The sequence below is a fragment of the Aythya ferina genome, assembly GCF_964211825.1.
Source record: "Aythya ferina genome assembly, chromosome: 1".
NCBI classification, from domain to species: Eukaryota; Metazoa; Chordata; class Aves; order Anseriformes; family Anatidae; genus Aythya; species Aythya ferina.
In genome coordinates, this window is record NC_140296.1 from 76,867,862 (window position 1) to 76,883,765 (window position 15,904).

Genomic DNA, 15,904 nt, shown 5'->3' on the forward strand with positions numbered 1-15,904 from the left:
TCTGTGTAGCATACAAGAAGGTAATGATTCATAGAGCTTCCAGGAGAATACATAGCAAACTGAGATGAAGAAATATCTGCCTCTGAGCACTCAGCCACTTTTCTCTAAAATTTTATTCTGTGCTTGACATTTAATTTAAAATCTGGTTTGATTTAGCCTGAAGGAGTAGCAGAAAAGTTGTAAAGTACTTCATGTGAGAGGCATTGAATTCAAGATGTTATTTTCAGTCAGGCTTATTCTCAAGCCCATGACACAGCCATCAGCAGCTTCTGATGAGGAAGCAATAAAGTCAAAAACAGGAACATCCTGGCTTTAAAAACAGACCATGATTCAGAAATACCATTTATTTATCAAATTCAGTGTGATGCAGCAGGAAGGATTCAAAATGGCTATAAAAATGCATTAAAATTACATAAAGCTGTTAATATACATGTAGTTGCACAAACTCAGTCACTGCAGAAGCCTATGGGGAACATCACTGTAGGCTGCCAAAAAGCTACAGCCTTCTGATCTAGCTTTTAATAAGGAAAAAGTGTTCTTTTGTTTCCAATAATAAACAATTAATGGTTTGATCAATAATTTCATTACTGGTCATTTTTGTTGATGCACTCATGTGTCTATATTTTATTCAAGATCCCTTCAGGCCTCTTCATTCCCAGTATGGCTGTTGGAGCCATGGCTGGCAGGATGGTTGGGATTGGAGTAGAGCAGCTGGCATATCACCATCATGACTGGATCATCTTCAGGAACTGGTGCAGACCTGGGGCAGACTGTGTCACACCAGGACTTTATGCTATGGTGGGAGCGGCAGCTTGCTTGGGTACAGTACCTGTTGATCACTGTGCATGTGTAACATGGGTATTTGGGCACCTACAAATTGGCTTAAGACAGCTTTATATTTGTATTAGGTTCTGTGCTGGCTTTCTGGATGTAATGAATTTGATGAGCTAAAGCATGGGCAGCTTCCTCAAAGGGTCTCTACCATGTAGTCAACACAAGCAGTTTGCAGTCACCAATGCCTGCTCCTTCTAATCTGAAAAAAAAACAACAATAAACAAAACAAAGACAAAAACAAAAACCAAACCAAACCAAACCAACAAGAAAAAATGCACAAAGAATGAAAGAATTAAAGTTAGTCTACTGATTTCAGTAGGTATTTTTTTGTTTTGTTTTTCCTTAGGTATAATGAAATTCACAGTAGCTGGAGTAAAGCTACTTCTTGTTTAGATTGTGCTCTCTCTCTAGTGCAGGAAACAGATTCCCAGGTCTGGCCAAATCTTAACCAACACAGAGGTAAAAATATGGTGTCTTATTATGGCTGTGTAACACACACTGGTCAACTGGGTTGTCTTTTTGTTTTCATTTTGACCATAGGCAAATAAATTTGATTACATTTAATCACTAAGCGTCCTTGGATTTAAAAAGAATGACCTGTTAACTTTTAGTGCTAGATCATTGAATCTTTCCTCATGTATCAAATTTCTGGGCATAAATCTAACAGGAATGTTGCAAGAATGCCATCTGAACACATTTTTGCCTTATCATGTCTTTCCCCTTCTGTACGTGCATGTTTTACCTCCTTTTGTTGTCATCATTGATACAATCATTAGATGATAAAATAACAGTAGGGAGGTATAACATGTTTAATGTAATTGGGTGAAAAGATGCACTCAGAGAAGAGCTGGAAAAGTGTCAGTTTCAGAATTTCTTGTTAACAAAGTTTGGATCATTTGTGTGATCAGTTATGGAGAAGCTAAGGGTAGGATTTATCTGTCTAAATTTACTGTCTGTAATGTAGACAGTAACGCCTGAGCTGTGTTGATACTTGTCACAGTCAATACAGAAAAATGAGATACTCAGAAGTTCAGTCTCATCTGGCAATAGACATCTAAAACCAGGCAAATGAACGGATGAATTTGTCCTTGAAGGATTTGGTTTGTCTCCAAAGACTTTAAAGGCAATCTGGATGACCACTGTGAGTATGAACACCTACAGCAATGTAGTGATGTAACAATAACTAGGTTTAATCTTACTGCCAGAAAGTGGAAAGCACTTTTTCTTACCCATAAATGGTCTTAATGTTCATAAAAGAAACAACACACAAAACGTTTGCTGTGATATTCCTGTTGATTGGTTAGTCAACAGTCACACCGTCTTTCAAAAGGTCCAAATCAAGGTGCAGAGGTTTTAATAGTACATTGAGACATACAGCAGCATGATAACCACTCATTCGTAAGCCCAGTGTTCTGTCTTGCTTAGGGAAAGCCTGTAACAAGTAGAGGAAGTATTAAACGATCCTTACTGTGATATCTGCTCCCAGCTTTTCAGGCTCAGTCATTAAGGCATTCCTGAGATGAAAGCTATATCCGGATCATCGTGTTAAATAATCAACAATTTAATTTTCCTGTATGTTGCTAGATTAAAAACATCTTTTAATGACCTGTTTGCTGATTTCTCGCATCTAAAATGGTGCCATATTTTGAGGCCTAAAAGTAGCAGATTTATTACTTTTACCTTTTGAACAGAGGCAAAGAAATGTTACCTAATAATTCAGTGATATATACACACTTGTCTACAGTTATATGATTGTTTTTATCCTTTAATGTAAACTGAAGGAGTAAGTATGCTTGTAATATGAGGAAAAGGATTGAAAAATATAACTACAACCCTGTCTATAGCTGCATGCCTAGACGTAGCTTTAGACCAAGTTGTCTGGGTTCAAACTGGGTGTTATACTAATACCAACATCTTGGGTTTAAGCTGTAATGTAGCTTGCAGTCAGTGGCCCTAAACTGTTCTTGTATAGAATTTTGTAGCCATGGCATATCTGGAGATAATGCTCAGTTTTCTTCTCAGTATGAATGCTACAGGTAACCCAATGGAAAGACCAGCTGTCAATGCTCCCTAGGCTGTACTCCTGCCTGTCCCAGCCATGGTACTTAGCTGATCCTTGGAGTTATTTTCAGGTTTAGTTTCCGAAGTATTCAGTGTAGCTGAGGTTTTTCTGCATGCTTTCTGGTTTGACAGCACAAGCTTTTAGCATTCAATATTTGCTTTTCAATGTTGGCATCTTTGGCTTGAACAAGTTCACTCAACCTTTTTGATGAAAATTGCAGCACATGAAAAATCTCTTTCTTCATGTAAATATCCCCCAAATACTTCACAAAGTATAAGGGCAAAGTAGTCATCATGAATAATCTCATGGCTTTTAGAGTGTAAGACACAAAAATAGGAATGAGTTGCTTAGCATGTACACTTAAAGAGCACTGAGGGGAATGTGACTGCTTTCCTTGTTGGCAGGTGGTGTTACCCGAATGACGGTCTCTCTGGTGGTGATTATGTTTGAGCTGACTGGAGGCCTGGAGTATATTGTACCTCTCATGGCTGCAGCTGTCACAAGCAAGTGGGTGGCAGATGCCTTTGGGAAAGAAGGGATCTATGAAGCTCACATTCATCTGAATGGTTACCCGTTTCTGGATGTGAAGGATGAATTTACACACCGAACCCTGGCAACAGATGTCATGAGACCGAGGCGTGGTGAAGCTCCTCTCTCTGTTCTGACACAGGACAGCATGACTGTGGAGGATGTTGAGACATTAATCAAGGAGACTGACTACAATGGCTTTCCAGTCGTGGTTTCAAAAGACTCGGAGAGACTTATTGGATTTGCACAGAGACGAGAGCTGATTCTTGCAATAAGTGAGTAGAGAGTATCTGTGTATGTGTGAGTGTGACTTCATTAGGGATTTTGACAGCATAGGGTGTTAACAGTGTTGTTCACCTTGAAGAGTGGATAAATAAGAACCAAGCCAAATTTTCCACAAATCTGGCTTTTACTTGTTGCTAGGACACATAGCTGGAAGCTCTTCTATTGCAACTGTAGCCTTGATGTTTGTGAGATAATTTTGTTGTCACTCACAATAGTACAATACAATGTGCTAGAGACAATAAAGATAAGCACGACTTGTATGACCAGAAGTTTGCCAGAACCAGATCAAATGTCACTGTGGTGCTGAGCTTCCTGTAGTCTCATGGGCTTCCAGTGGCAGCTGGGGCAGTTGCTAACCTTTGTCACCCTGTGACAAGGTGCATGTCCATGTATTTCTTTTTGTTTCACTATCTCAATTTTTTCTCACGTGCAGGTGTTTTGCACTAGAGATGGAAAACTTTTAATTGGAGGATGTCGATGTGATTAGATCTCAATTCTTGTTAAAGGATGGTTGAGTTTTGTTAAACATCCGGTGTAGAGCTAGCCGGTTAACTTACAGCATGATCTAGATCCATAAGGATTTTGACCCATCAGATCCTTTCCTGTATGGTCTGATGGCTAGGTGGGGATCGCAAAGATGTGTTATATGAAAGTGTTTCCACCTTCCTTATACCCAGAGACCCAAGTCTGCAGAGGTCTGCAAGCCTGGGAAATCAACTCCATGGTCTGCTCTCAATCTGAGTCCTATGGTGCTGAAGGCCACCCAGGCGGCCAGACAGGCTGCTGGCAGGGCATGGCTGCCTTATACTTTGCAGAGGGGTGAATTAGGAATATCCTAATCTCCCTGAAAAGGAATTATTCCTCTCTGTGTGAGCCTGTTTCATCCTTCTGCTTCAGGTACCTTTAAAAAAGCTGCTGTCTCAGATGGAGCTGAGGAAACTTCTATACTCTTCAGAAAAGAAAATCCCTAAATAGAAACTTGGGTTTAGAAGCCTACTTTCCTGCTCACAAGGACTTCTCACAAAACTAAAACGAGATTTGAAAGAATGGTGCTCTTTAAAAGCACATTTTTGGATACATGTGTATTTCTGTCTATCAGATGTAAAGAGATTCATTCCAAGTGATCAGACCTAAAATTTATATTCATTTATTCAGGGGTGTTCAGCTGTTACTTGGTTTTTCTCTTCTCATCCAATAGCAGAAATTCATCAGTGCTGGGATGCTATATACAGAAGAGAAAAAGAAATGACAGAGCCCAATTTTCTCCCTATAATATGCAATGCAGAATTCTCTTCAGTAAGAAATGCGTTTCTGTTTTTTGCCCTTCTGTGGTGTAAGTTGCCGTTGCAATTACACAGAAAAGAGTCTATGAACTCAATTAATTTTGCATTTATAAGGAATTTCTCAAAACACAGGAAAGCAGAACAGATATTGCTGCCAGTTTTACAGCTCCTCTAACTACACAATTGCAACTTAACTTCCAAGGTGTATGGGAATTTAATTAATTAATTTATTTATTTTGTTAAAAACACACTATCACTGGTTGCTTCTTCCTCTAAAAAGAAGGGAAAAAAAGGGTCTATGAAGTCATAATCTTCTGCATACCAGTCTCAGTATAAGAGAATTTTAAATACACCAAAGTAAGGTCCAAGTCTGCTGCAATGCCCTCTTTAAACAACCAGTTTTGTCTGAGGGCTAATCTTCCTTTGGTAGTAACAAAAGGTGTACATCCAATCTAGGATAGTAAGTATGTGCCTGTAGTTTCACCAAAAGCATAAATGCTAAGAGTTTATGCCATTTATGAAATAGTTTGTATTTTATCCTACTTTTGCTAATAATTTTCAAATGTCTTCTGCAATCCCCTGTGAGAAGTAAAAAACCTTAATTAAATGTTTTTGGCCTGCCCCATGTCTGGCTTTTACAGTGTGCATGCCATGTCAGGGCTGTAACACTTGCTGCCATCCTAACTTTATAGCCTTCTGCGTCTCCCTTGCAGAGAGGTATGTCAGTGAGAAAACTGCATGGAGTGAAGGTGCAAAGCCCTCACTTCAAAACCAGAAAGATCTGACACAGTCTGAAGTGAGTCATAAGTTTGAGCAGCTGAATCTTTTGATTCAGGTCATAAATGGCAACATAAATTCAACATGGTTGAATAGGCTTGCTAGGAGATATGTGAAAATGCCCAGCTATGCACAATAACAAAGAAATTAATTAAGAATAAACTCAGTGAACATTTTAGATCAAAATGCTTTCCTGTTTAAAAACTGTTTCTCTGACATCCACATATTCCAGAAGAAAAGGTACTGTGTCCTGACCTGACCTAATTAAGAGTATCTTTAATAGAATCAGAGACAGAACTGAGATTTAAAACCAAAATCTTATCTTCATAGATAAGTTTTCCTAAGAGGCTTAGCTGTAAGGGACCTTTGGTAATGGTCTTTCTCTTGTGCTGGACATGACTGCTCCCTGATTTCATTCTGGGCCAACTCTGTGATACAACAGTTAATCTTTCCAGTACTTCATAACTTTAGGTGAGTATGGTTTGTGTCTTTGTGACTTAAAATCTAGATTTGGTATCACTTTTCTAAGAGACATGGTATATGATTCCAGTACAGGGCAGAGCAAAACACTGGTTTTGTACCAAGCTAGCAATGTTTTGATAGTTAATCTTTCACTGAAGGGTAAAGTTGCTTTGCATTTATTGCAGAAATCGTTTCTGCTCTTGGGTAATAAATAATGACAGAGTATGTGTTGTATGACAGAGAATGTGTTGTGAACTTCCACCTCAGCTTGCTTCACAGTTGTGTTCATGGAGCCATACCCTAAGTCTCTCTAAACTATAAAATTACTGGCCAGGAGACAGACATCACATGTGGTAAAGCATCTTTTATTCTCCTGTTCGGGTTCTTATCTCCTGTTCAGCCTGACAGCATCCAGAGATACTGGAGTAATCTCTACAACCAGTATAGCCCCATCTGTGCAGCCCTGTAGCCAGAGAATGAGGCCTTTGGAAAATCAGAGTAAGGCTTGCAGATGTATCTCTGCTTTCACTACATTGTGCTCCACAGAATGTATCCTCAGTTTGAACTAGCTTTGGTACCTCTATGCAATGACATGTTGTGACATTATATACAATCATAGAATATTTCTGAGTATATGCTTTCAGCTAAGAAACTTCAGCTTTCTCTTGCTTGATTAAATGTGCATCCGCAGTGTGCAGACCCAGGGAATTCACGGGAGAAATTCCCTCACACAACTGACTTGCTCTAGAAATGTATCCAGTCCCTGTAAAGTGGATGGCAATGCCACTTGTGATTGCTCTGAAGCACCTTCAGGAGGATTGAGTCCTTCTGTTGGTCCTTGTTGAGCAGGCGGGCAAGCAGGTCAGGTGAACTTGGGTGGTCAGAGTCACCCTCTGGGAATATGTGTCTATGTTTAAGATGACTCCTACTTTACAGTCTTACAGTCGGGGAGTATTTGACTCTGTAAAGCTCTTTTTTCATTTGGCTAGCTTCAGAGGTGTTGTACAGAAGGCAGAATCCAGGACACAAACCAGGTAGCCGGCATAATGTGCTTTCCCCAATGTGGAATTGAAAGAGCAACATAGTTAACATAGGCTGTGAACTCCTGAATATGAGAGGCCATTTCACATTTGGGAGAATTAATTCACTCTGTAGCTATGACAAAAGTCTTCTGTATTGATTACTCTGTAGAGCCAGACATCACCATCTACTCCTTCTGTTAAGTTATATCTATTTTCCTTATCCACTGACTGCAAAAATCATCTGTTCTTCCGTTTTACCTTCTCTCTTAACTCCTCCATGCAGTGAGATTGCATATAAAGTCCACCATTTTTATGATGCTACTGAATTTGCTCAAAATTACTACATCATTCAAGTTGCTCCAGAGAGATGTTTGGCTTTGAAGAGTGAAGTCATGGCTTTGGCTAATCACTGTTGTCCAGGGTCATTGCTGCTTTGGGAACAGCAAGTAGTAACTAAAGTGCTTGGGACTGTTGCTTTGGGTGCAGCTTCAGGAAGGAAATACCTAGCTGTCAAGGGCTTTTATCAAAGGGTGGGACTTACCTTCAGTTTGATTAATGATACCTCTTACTGCAGATCATATATCAAAGAGTTATGCAGGCATGTTCACACTTGAAATTGGATGTATGAATCAAAACAAGATGAGACAAAGTTAGCATCATTCCTATAAATTGCAATAGGACTTGTAATATGTGGAGTGAGAAAGCTGAGAATCATAATATAGTGATACTAGGTTTGAGCCAGCACTGCTCTGGTTCCAGAAATATTACAAGACAATGATCATTACAAGGAAAAAAGTGCAGCTGGAACATGTTGGAAACCATTACTGTCTACACATTACAAGTTGCAGAAGCAAGTTTCTGCATTTTGATTGATGGAAATGAGCTCCAAGAATATATACATATGCTTTGAGTATGTCTGATTTGCTGTGCCTCTCAAGAACAGAAGCAGCCTATATTAATCAAAGATAACAATTCATACCATTTCCAAGAATTTATACAAAAAAAAAAAAAAGAAAAAAAGAAAAAAAAAAAAAAAAAAAAGAATGAAACCCTCAGAGCCAAACAAAAGATATACTTTTTCTGGGGAAAGACAAGTAGCCTTTCATTTGGAAATCCATCTCAAACGTTGTTCACACCCTGTAGTGATGAATAGAAATGAGGTAAACACTACAGAGAAAATAAACCACTTCTATGCTAAGAATTCTTGTGGGGTGATACTTTAAAGTAAAAGGCTTATACTGATCATGTAAACTCCAGCTGTAGTGTGCAGTTCACTTCATCGTTTGATCAAAGTATGAATGAAAGCTTTTGACCTTTTGAAAAGGTTCAAATACATACTGTTGAGGAAAATGTATCAAACTCATTTACTGCTATATATTGTTCCTCCTTTTGGTATCTTCTGTTAAGTAGGAAGCTTATTTTTTCTGCCCTTTTAGAGTCTCTCTATATAAACTCTATTTGAGAACTTAAGTGCAAAAGTGCATAATTTTCCCTGCAACCTGGAGAGGTGTGCCATTCTAGAATAACACCCACACTGCTCCCATATTCCTGGGAAGTGATTTAGTCTTTTGCTACTTTTACGTTCATAAATAAATTTGCCATGCTCAGGTTTCATCAGCCCCACTGAGAAATCAGGAAACAAATAGGCTGCTCCAAAGCGACTGGGACCATATACAGGCTGTTGACTCCTCTCCTTCATGTGTGCAATAGAAGTTTCTGTTGTGATTCTCACAATGGAGGAAACATCCTATAACCATTTGAATTTGACAGTGATTTGGATTAGTGATGTTAATGAATGCAATGAGCCACGCTTTTATTCAGGAAAACATTATGCCAATCAAGTAAAAGTATGTATTTGTAAAAATGTTGAGCAAACTATATCAGAAGGAAACTCATGTTTTCTCCAAGACCTCAACTCTTAGGACCTCGGTAACTGTCTGACAAAAGGCTACTACTGCCTTTGCTTTCCAAGGGAGGACATAGTTTTTTCATTGTTATTATCAAGCCTGATTAACAGGCCTGACTCACGGTCTGCCTTGATCTTTCTTTATGCAGAGAATGCAAGGCAGCGTCAGGATGGGGTGGTGAGCAATTCCATTGTGTATTTCACTGAGGACCCCCCAGAACTGCCACCCAATAGTCCCCATCCACTGAAGTTGCGGCGTATTCTCAACCTGAGCCCTTTCACCGTCACTGACCACACACCAATGGAGACCGTGGTAGATATCTTCCGGAAACTTGGACTCCGACAGTGTCTTGTCACTCGCAGTGGGTGAGTAGATGCTGAGTCAAGCATGCTTCAAGAATCTTAGGTTTTCTTTAGCATTAACAAAAACACTGTTTGTGCATCTAAAGCCAAGTATAGATAGTAACTAATTAATCAGCACCTCTGAGACACTCAGATGAATATTTATATCCTATTTTGTGGGTGGAAAACCGAAGGGAAGTGTGCCCAGTCTCTCTTCAGGGCAGCAAAAGAAATCAGACTCACAACCAAAATGCTCCTACTGGGAGTCATGGTTCATGCTATTCTGCCAAGTCCTTAGTGTATTTTTATTTAAATAAGGTAAAGATAAATACAAAATAATCTGTTGTGACTCCTACTGTATTTTCATTTTCAACAGAAGCAGATCTGGCAAGTAGTATTGTTTGCAAATGATGTGCCTGTTCCTAGACATCCAGCTAGATTGGATACTTATAAAGACTGTGATAAAGATGTCAGTTGAGGAAAATTAATTCATTCTGCTTTCTTTAATGGAAAGTTCAAAGTCATATAAACTGAAAGTCCACGAAAAAGTGTGGGCAAACATGACATTAGAAGAGCATAAAGCTGCATAGTATGCAGTAGAAATAAATCTGGTGGTTCCAATGAGGTTTCCGTTAATTTGGGAGTATTGCTCATCACAGGATCTTGTGGTAAGAGGGAACTTTACAACAGGACCGCAAAAGTAGAGCCATCATTTTCAAATGTGGAAGACTAAAATTTAGTCTTCTGCAAAACCCCTTTTTGTTATTCAAATACATTGCATATAATCTGTTAGTATCAACAGAGTGCACTCAGCATTATAAAAAACAAGTACCATTTCTTGGGACAGACGTGTAGGTTCTGTTTTGAGGTGCTTCAATTTGGAAATTTTCATCTTGTGTTCTTTTAGTTCATTTCACTAAATGAAAGGTGGAATAGCTCTAACAAGGACATAGTTTCAAAATTCAGTGCCTCACTGCCTTCAAGGAATATAAATAAAAACCCTGGAACATTGAGCGTTAAAAAGTTTTTTTACTCTTGGGGCTAGATGACCTGTAAGTCTCACATTTTGTGACAGATACAATTCATTTAGTATCATATAAGTGTGAAATTATCACTCAAAGTTGAAGGAAGTGTTATGTCAGAAAGTGAGAGTTTCAGAAAGCCCATGCTTTTGCTTAGTTCGTGTACTATTAAACCCCATGCATGTCCTACATCAGGTCACTGGTGCCTTGGTTTTATGCTGTGGATCCTCTGCAGCCTGAGCCTAAGGGAATTCATTAGTTTGTCATATGAAATGTCGGTAATTGTAGCTCCTTGCTCAATCATGTTCTCAGCAAAAGGAGATAACAACCCAAAATATTTCATTTAATGATCATGGCTGAGGTAGTAAACATACATGAGGTGAGAATGCTTTTTATAAAACAGAATTTCTAGGAAATAGGATGGACAGTGTTAATGGAAGCACTAAAAATGTCCCTGTAGCTAAAGAGGAAAAAAAAAAGCATGATAAATGAGATGATTGTTGACCTTTCCTTTCCTTTTCTCCTCTAGGAGGCTGCTGGGTATCATAACTAAAAAGGATGTATTAAGACATATGGCTCAAATGGCAAACCAGGACCCTGAATCTATCATGTTTAACTAGTCTGGTAAAGGACGAAGAAAGTAACCCCAGAGGAATCCCTTCTAGATTAACACAAAGGCTATGTTCAGTGTTTCATTTTGTTTAAAGAGAAAATGTAATGTGTCTGAGGAATGGCCTAATATGTCTCCGACAGAGGGAGTGGATGCAGGATGGCACTTATTTAATGAGGAAAGCAGTTTAGAAGCTCTGAGCAGCTGCAGACATCAAGCTGTGTTTCCTTAATGAGTTACCTAACAGCTCAATTGGTGCATTGGTGGGCGTAAGTGATGTGGTGCTGAGAGACAAAGAGCCAGGAGCACCAGTGGGATGCATAAACATTCACAGGAACTCAGGAGGCAGGTGTGAAGACTAGCAGACACCGTTTATGCATAAATTGTTAGCAAAGATTTGTGTTCCAAACTAGGGAGCGTGTATGAGTAATGCCAGTTGTATTTGTTACTGAAATCATGGCTATTTGTTTGCTAGAGAATTATACCATTTTCATGAGGAAAAAAACGTCATATTTTAAAATGAAAATTTTTGTCACCCTCATTTATTTTTTTAAAAGTTAAGTGTTTTGGGACTGAAATTAAAGGAGCAAGAGCACACTTAAATTCATTTTAAAATGTAGTGTCCCCTGCTCCCTGTTTTAGTCCTTTGAATTTTACAATTTATATATATACAATTTATAAATATACAGTTCAGCATTTCTGTCAAACAGCTTTTCTTTATTAATATTGAAATGTGACTTATTTCTAAGGATTTATTATTTCTCTATGCAATTTTGCATACAGGTACTGTAATATTTAGTATTACGTGGTTTGCTATGACAACAGGAAAAAGCATAAAAGCCCATGGAGGTATTTTCAAAGGCAGAAAAGGGAGACTGGTATCCAGCTCTCATCAAAGCTATTGACAAATAGAATCTTTCGCCTGCCTCCCCTTATGTAAACACAAATAATTTTTCACAGACTTATGAAGTTCTGCATTGATTTCTTATTCTCCATTTAGTTCCTTTTCTTTGTTGCCTTTTCTTGGCACTTGTCCGCGCCTGCCAAGAGATCGGTTAAGTTAATTTAACAACCACAGACATTTATTCTGTAGCAGATCTACTCTTTACACTTCTACTGTTAGTAATAGGACTGCAGAATTGCTCCCCACAACACTGTGGCAAGGATAAGGGATCAAAGCAACTGAGAATGCAAATGACAATAGCAAGGCTTTAATTACTGATCTATTTGCAGCAAGAACACATGATTTAACAACCCTCAGTAGGAACCTCTAAGCCACTCAGGTAAAAATGCTACGTTTTCTTAAACCCTGGTTCTGGTCCTGCATAAGATAAACACAGTCAACATTGTCTGTGTCAAAATACTAGCACTTTAGTCAAGACTGCTGTCACTAATAGGTGACCAAATTCTACGCTAAGTAACACATAATTCACACTGCCCAGTGTTTGGTTTAAAACCAGCAACATAAAGATAATGACTGGAGTTAGGCTGGATCCTAACTTAGGTTCCTCGAATCCCCAGCAGGAGGGCCTTCTGACCACCTGAGAGTCTGGACTATTCATTGAGGCATCTAAATCCTCTACTATTTTTGCTCAAATATATATAGATACCAGTAGATACCAGTTTGGATGCATCTTTTGCATCCAAATGTTTTTCAGAGACAGAGATTATGGAAGAAGAATATGCCAGATGAACCTTTCATTACTCCGGACAAAACCCAAACTGTGTTAAATTGTAGGCAGTGTGCATGATCATTGTGTCCCTGAACTGAGACAACTAGCCAGGTGCACCCTAAGTTAGATGCCCAAAGTTACAAATTCTTCCTCTTATCTCCAGTGACCCTGCTTCCGTCTGGCAGGTGTCTCACTGCATTCACAAAAACTATGGCCCAAATTGTTTAAGTAAAAGAAACGGAAGTGAAAGGATAATTTTAATCTGCTAAATACAGCATTTAACAATAGTGTTTGCAACAGACTGACATAAATATATGTAGCTCTGGCCAAAGCCCATAGATATTTCAGTGTATATTTTTGTTAAACATCTGCAGTACAATGTATTATTAAAGGGATATTGTTAAAACTATGAAAACTATAGGACTGAGCAACCCTTTCACTCTGAAAATAGAAAATGCAACATAACATTGTTGTTTCTTTTGTTTTGTCTTTGAAGCAGTCATCAACCAAACTCATAAAAAAGCAACTGACTTAACCACCAAGCTCCTGAAAATTGGATTCCCTCATCTGAAGAGAGATGCCATCTTAAAAAATCAGTAAATTTCCAAAACTAAGCCCAAATGGGGCTTAGTACAAATGTCAGGTTCTAACCAAAATTATGAGAATCTAAGCTTGCTAACTTTTGAGGGCACTCTTGCTCTGACATTGAAACTGAAGTGTTTAACTTTTCATTCTTATAGATCTTAATGTTAGTATATGTTTGATGAACACTTTCTTCATCTCCCTGTATGTTTATGTGGGAAGCAAATGTGCAAACTCTCCCACTTGAACACTTCTAAATACCTCTTTTGCTCAGAAGTCAATTGAAATAAGTTAGGAAGTCCATTTAATTGAAATCAAACCCCATGCTTCACATATGTCAGGGAAAAGGAGAGGTCTTAATGCCTTCTCTGTTGGCCAAGGAAGTTTCAGTCCATGCCACACTAGAATGTAGTCCATGGCAGAGCTAACTTTGAAGAGCATTCAGAGCATGTGTTTGCTAACAGAAACCAGGATAATACATCCATGCTGAAATAAAATGTCATTTCCTGAGGAAAAAGATATTGAGTCAGCTAACTGAGATTAAACTCGTTGTGAATACAAACTCATCTGGGTATTGACTAGGGTTATGGCTCAGTCCATGGTTATGCATAGGCATAAACTTGCGTGGCAAATTCGCCTTAGTACCCAGAGGCCTGATCCACTAAAACCAACAGCCAGCTCTGTGATATCTTGTTGGCTCCTCTTATTAGGCTGCATATGAGAAGGACTCAGGGATGTTCAAGGACTTAAGAACAGGGTCCATAAGACCAGCATGGTGGTAGTTTGTAGGAAGCAACAACAGAAGCAATTGAGACTTTAACTTTGGGACTACGACCCAAGCTAGAAGGTGGGTAAATGAGGGTCCAGCTCTTTTTTACCAAACATGTTCCTCTTTAAATGGCATCGTTTAAATATTTAAGGGTCAGAGAAAAAGGTTTGAATGTGTAACTGTGTACATGGGTGGTTAGACTGCTGCTCTTAGTTCCAAAGTCTGTTCAAAAGACACTAAATCCCCTTAGAGCAGGGACTGACATCTAGCTCTGCAGAAATGGCATAGGAATAGCTGACTTCAGCTGCTTGGTGTTATCATGGCTGAGTTAATGCTAGAATGATGAGGAAAGCTTAGAAACAGGACAGACTTTGATAATGAGAAAACTTCCAGAGACGGTAGTTGGCTGTAAGTCCTTCTGTTGAATTTCCTTCATGCTACAATTTTCATTGCTCTTAGAGTTTGAGTGGCTGCATGGAGAACACTTGTATAAATTAATATCATGCTTTTTGCAAAAAATGCAGTTATAATGTAATAATTCCCCATAACAAGCCCATTATTAGTTACCGTTTTCCATCCTTATTCCCAAATGTGTCTCAGAAGTCAGTGAATAGACTCTAAAAGGCATAGATCTCAGCCTTAAGTATTTGAATCTGTAAAACTCAAAATAGCCTGTTGAATCTGAGTTACATATGTACTTTGATATCCAGCATTCAGTTTATGCAACCTCACATTCATGTAGTTGGATTTAAATCCTCACATTCAAGCAGTTGGACTTTGATATCACATTAAACAAGAGAACAAAAACCTTTGAATGATGCAAGTTCAGTATTGTACCTTTGTTTTGCATGAACTGTGTTCAGTTACATTCAGCTTCTGATGTATACTTGAAGCAATTTGTACCAGAAAGTTTATTATTAAAACAGAGAACATGGATGGGATTAGCCAGATCCTTTGGCTGTCACAGTGACACTAATTATTAATTCTTATGCTTTGCAGAAGCAGAAAAAGAATGTTTAAGAATTACAGAAGACCCATTGATTCTGTGTTGGAATGACACTATTGTTAAGAATATTGTTTTGCTTTTTTTGTTTGTTTGTTTTAACTGTAGAAAATGGTATATATGTTGCACCTTATCAAAAACAATGTTTGGACTCTATTTTTTAAATAAAACTGACTTACTGTATTGGAAACATTGCTTGAACATATTATTAATTGGAATATTGTATCATAATGTCTCTGTATGATTTTGATGTTTCTTTTTACCGCCTATAGGAATAATTCAAGCCGGATTAATGCTTTAGGATATCTAGTTCAGCTTTGGGTTACCTCATATGAAATTAGAAGTTAGTCCATGAAGTAGACTTCAAAGAATCAACCTTGACAGCTGGCTGTTTCATTTTTGGAAGGAAATTATTTTCACTTCAGCATCACAAATCCTTTATTAAAGAAATCTAAAAAGAGAAGAAAAAAGATTTATCCTATCAGGCTCTTCTGTTTACAATCATCATGAAATTTGTTTAAAGTTAAATGTCACAAAGCCCTTACTATTTCAGACTTTGTTTTTTTTTTTTTTTTTTTTTTTTTTTTTTTTTTTTTTTTCATTTTTACCTTAGTTTAGAGCTAGGCCCAAAGACTGAAAATGGCAGGTTCAATTGTGCACATTTACTTGGATGAAACATCCCTTAAATGACAGAACTTTTATGTAGTAGCAGAAAATGAGATTCATCCTGATTAATGTACTAAC

General features: G+C 38.2%; 1 protein-coding gene across 2 annotated transcripts in view; it reads left to right on the forward strand.

Annotated features, from left to right (window-relative positions):
• Nucleotides 1-15,350, forward strand: part of CLCN4 (chloride voltage-gated channel 4) — a 46,730-nt gene extending 31,380 nt beyond the window's left edge. For both annotated transcript variants that reach the window (XM_084506662.1, XM_084506663.1), the window contains exons 9-12: nt 634-820; nt 3,301-3,699; nt 9,309-9,525; nt 11,053-15,350. In XM_084506662.1, coding sequence (XP_084362788.1) covers nt 634-820; nt 3,301-3,699; nt 9,309-9,525; nt 11,053-11,143 — 894 coding nt within the window. In that variant the 3' untranslated portion in view covers nt 11,144-15,350. The remainder of the gene's footprint in view (nt 1-633; nt 821-3,300; nt 3,700-9,308; nt 9,526-11,052) is intronic.
• The last annotated feature ends 554 nt before the right edge of the window (nt 15,351-15,904 follow it).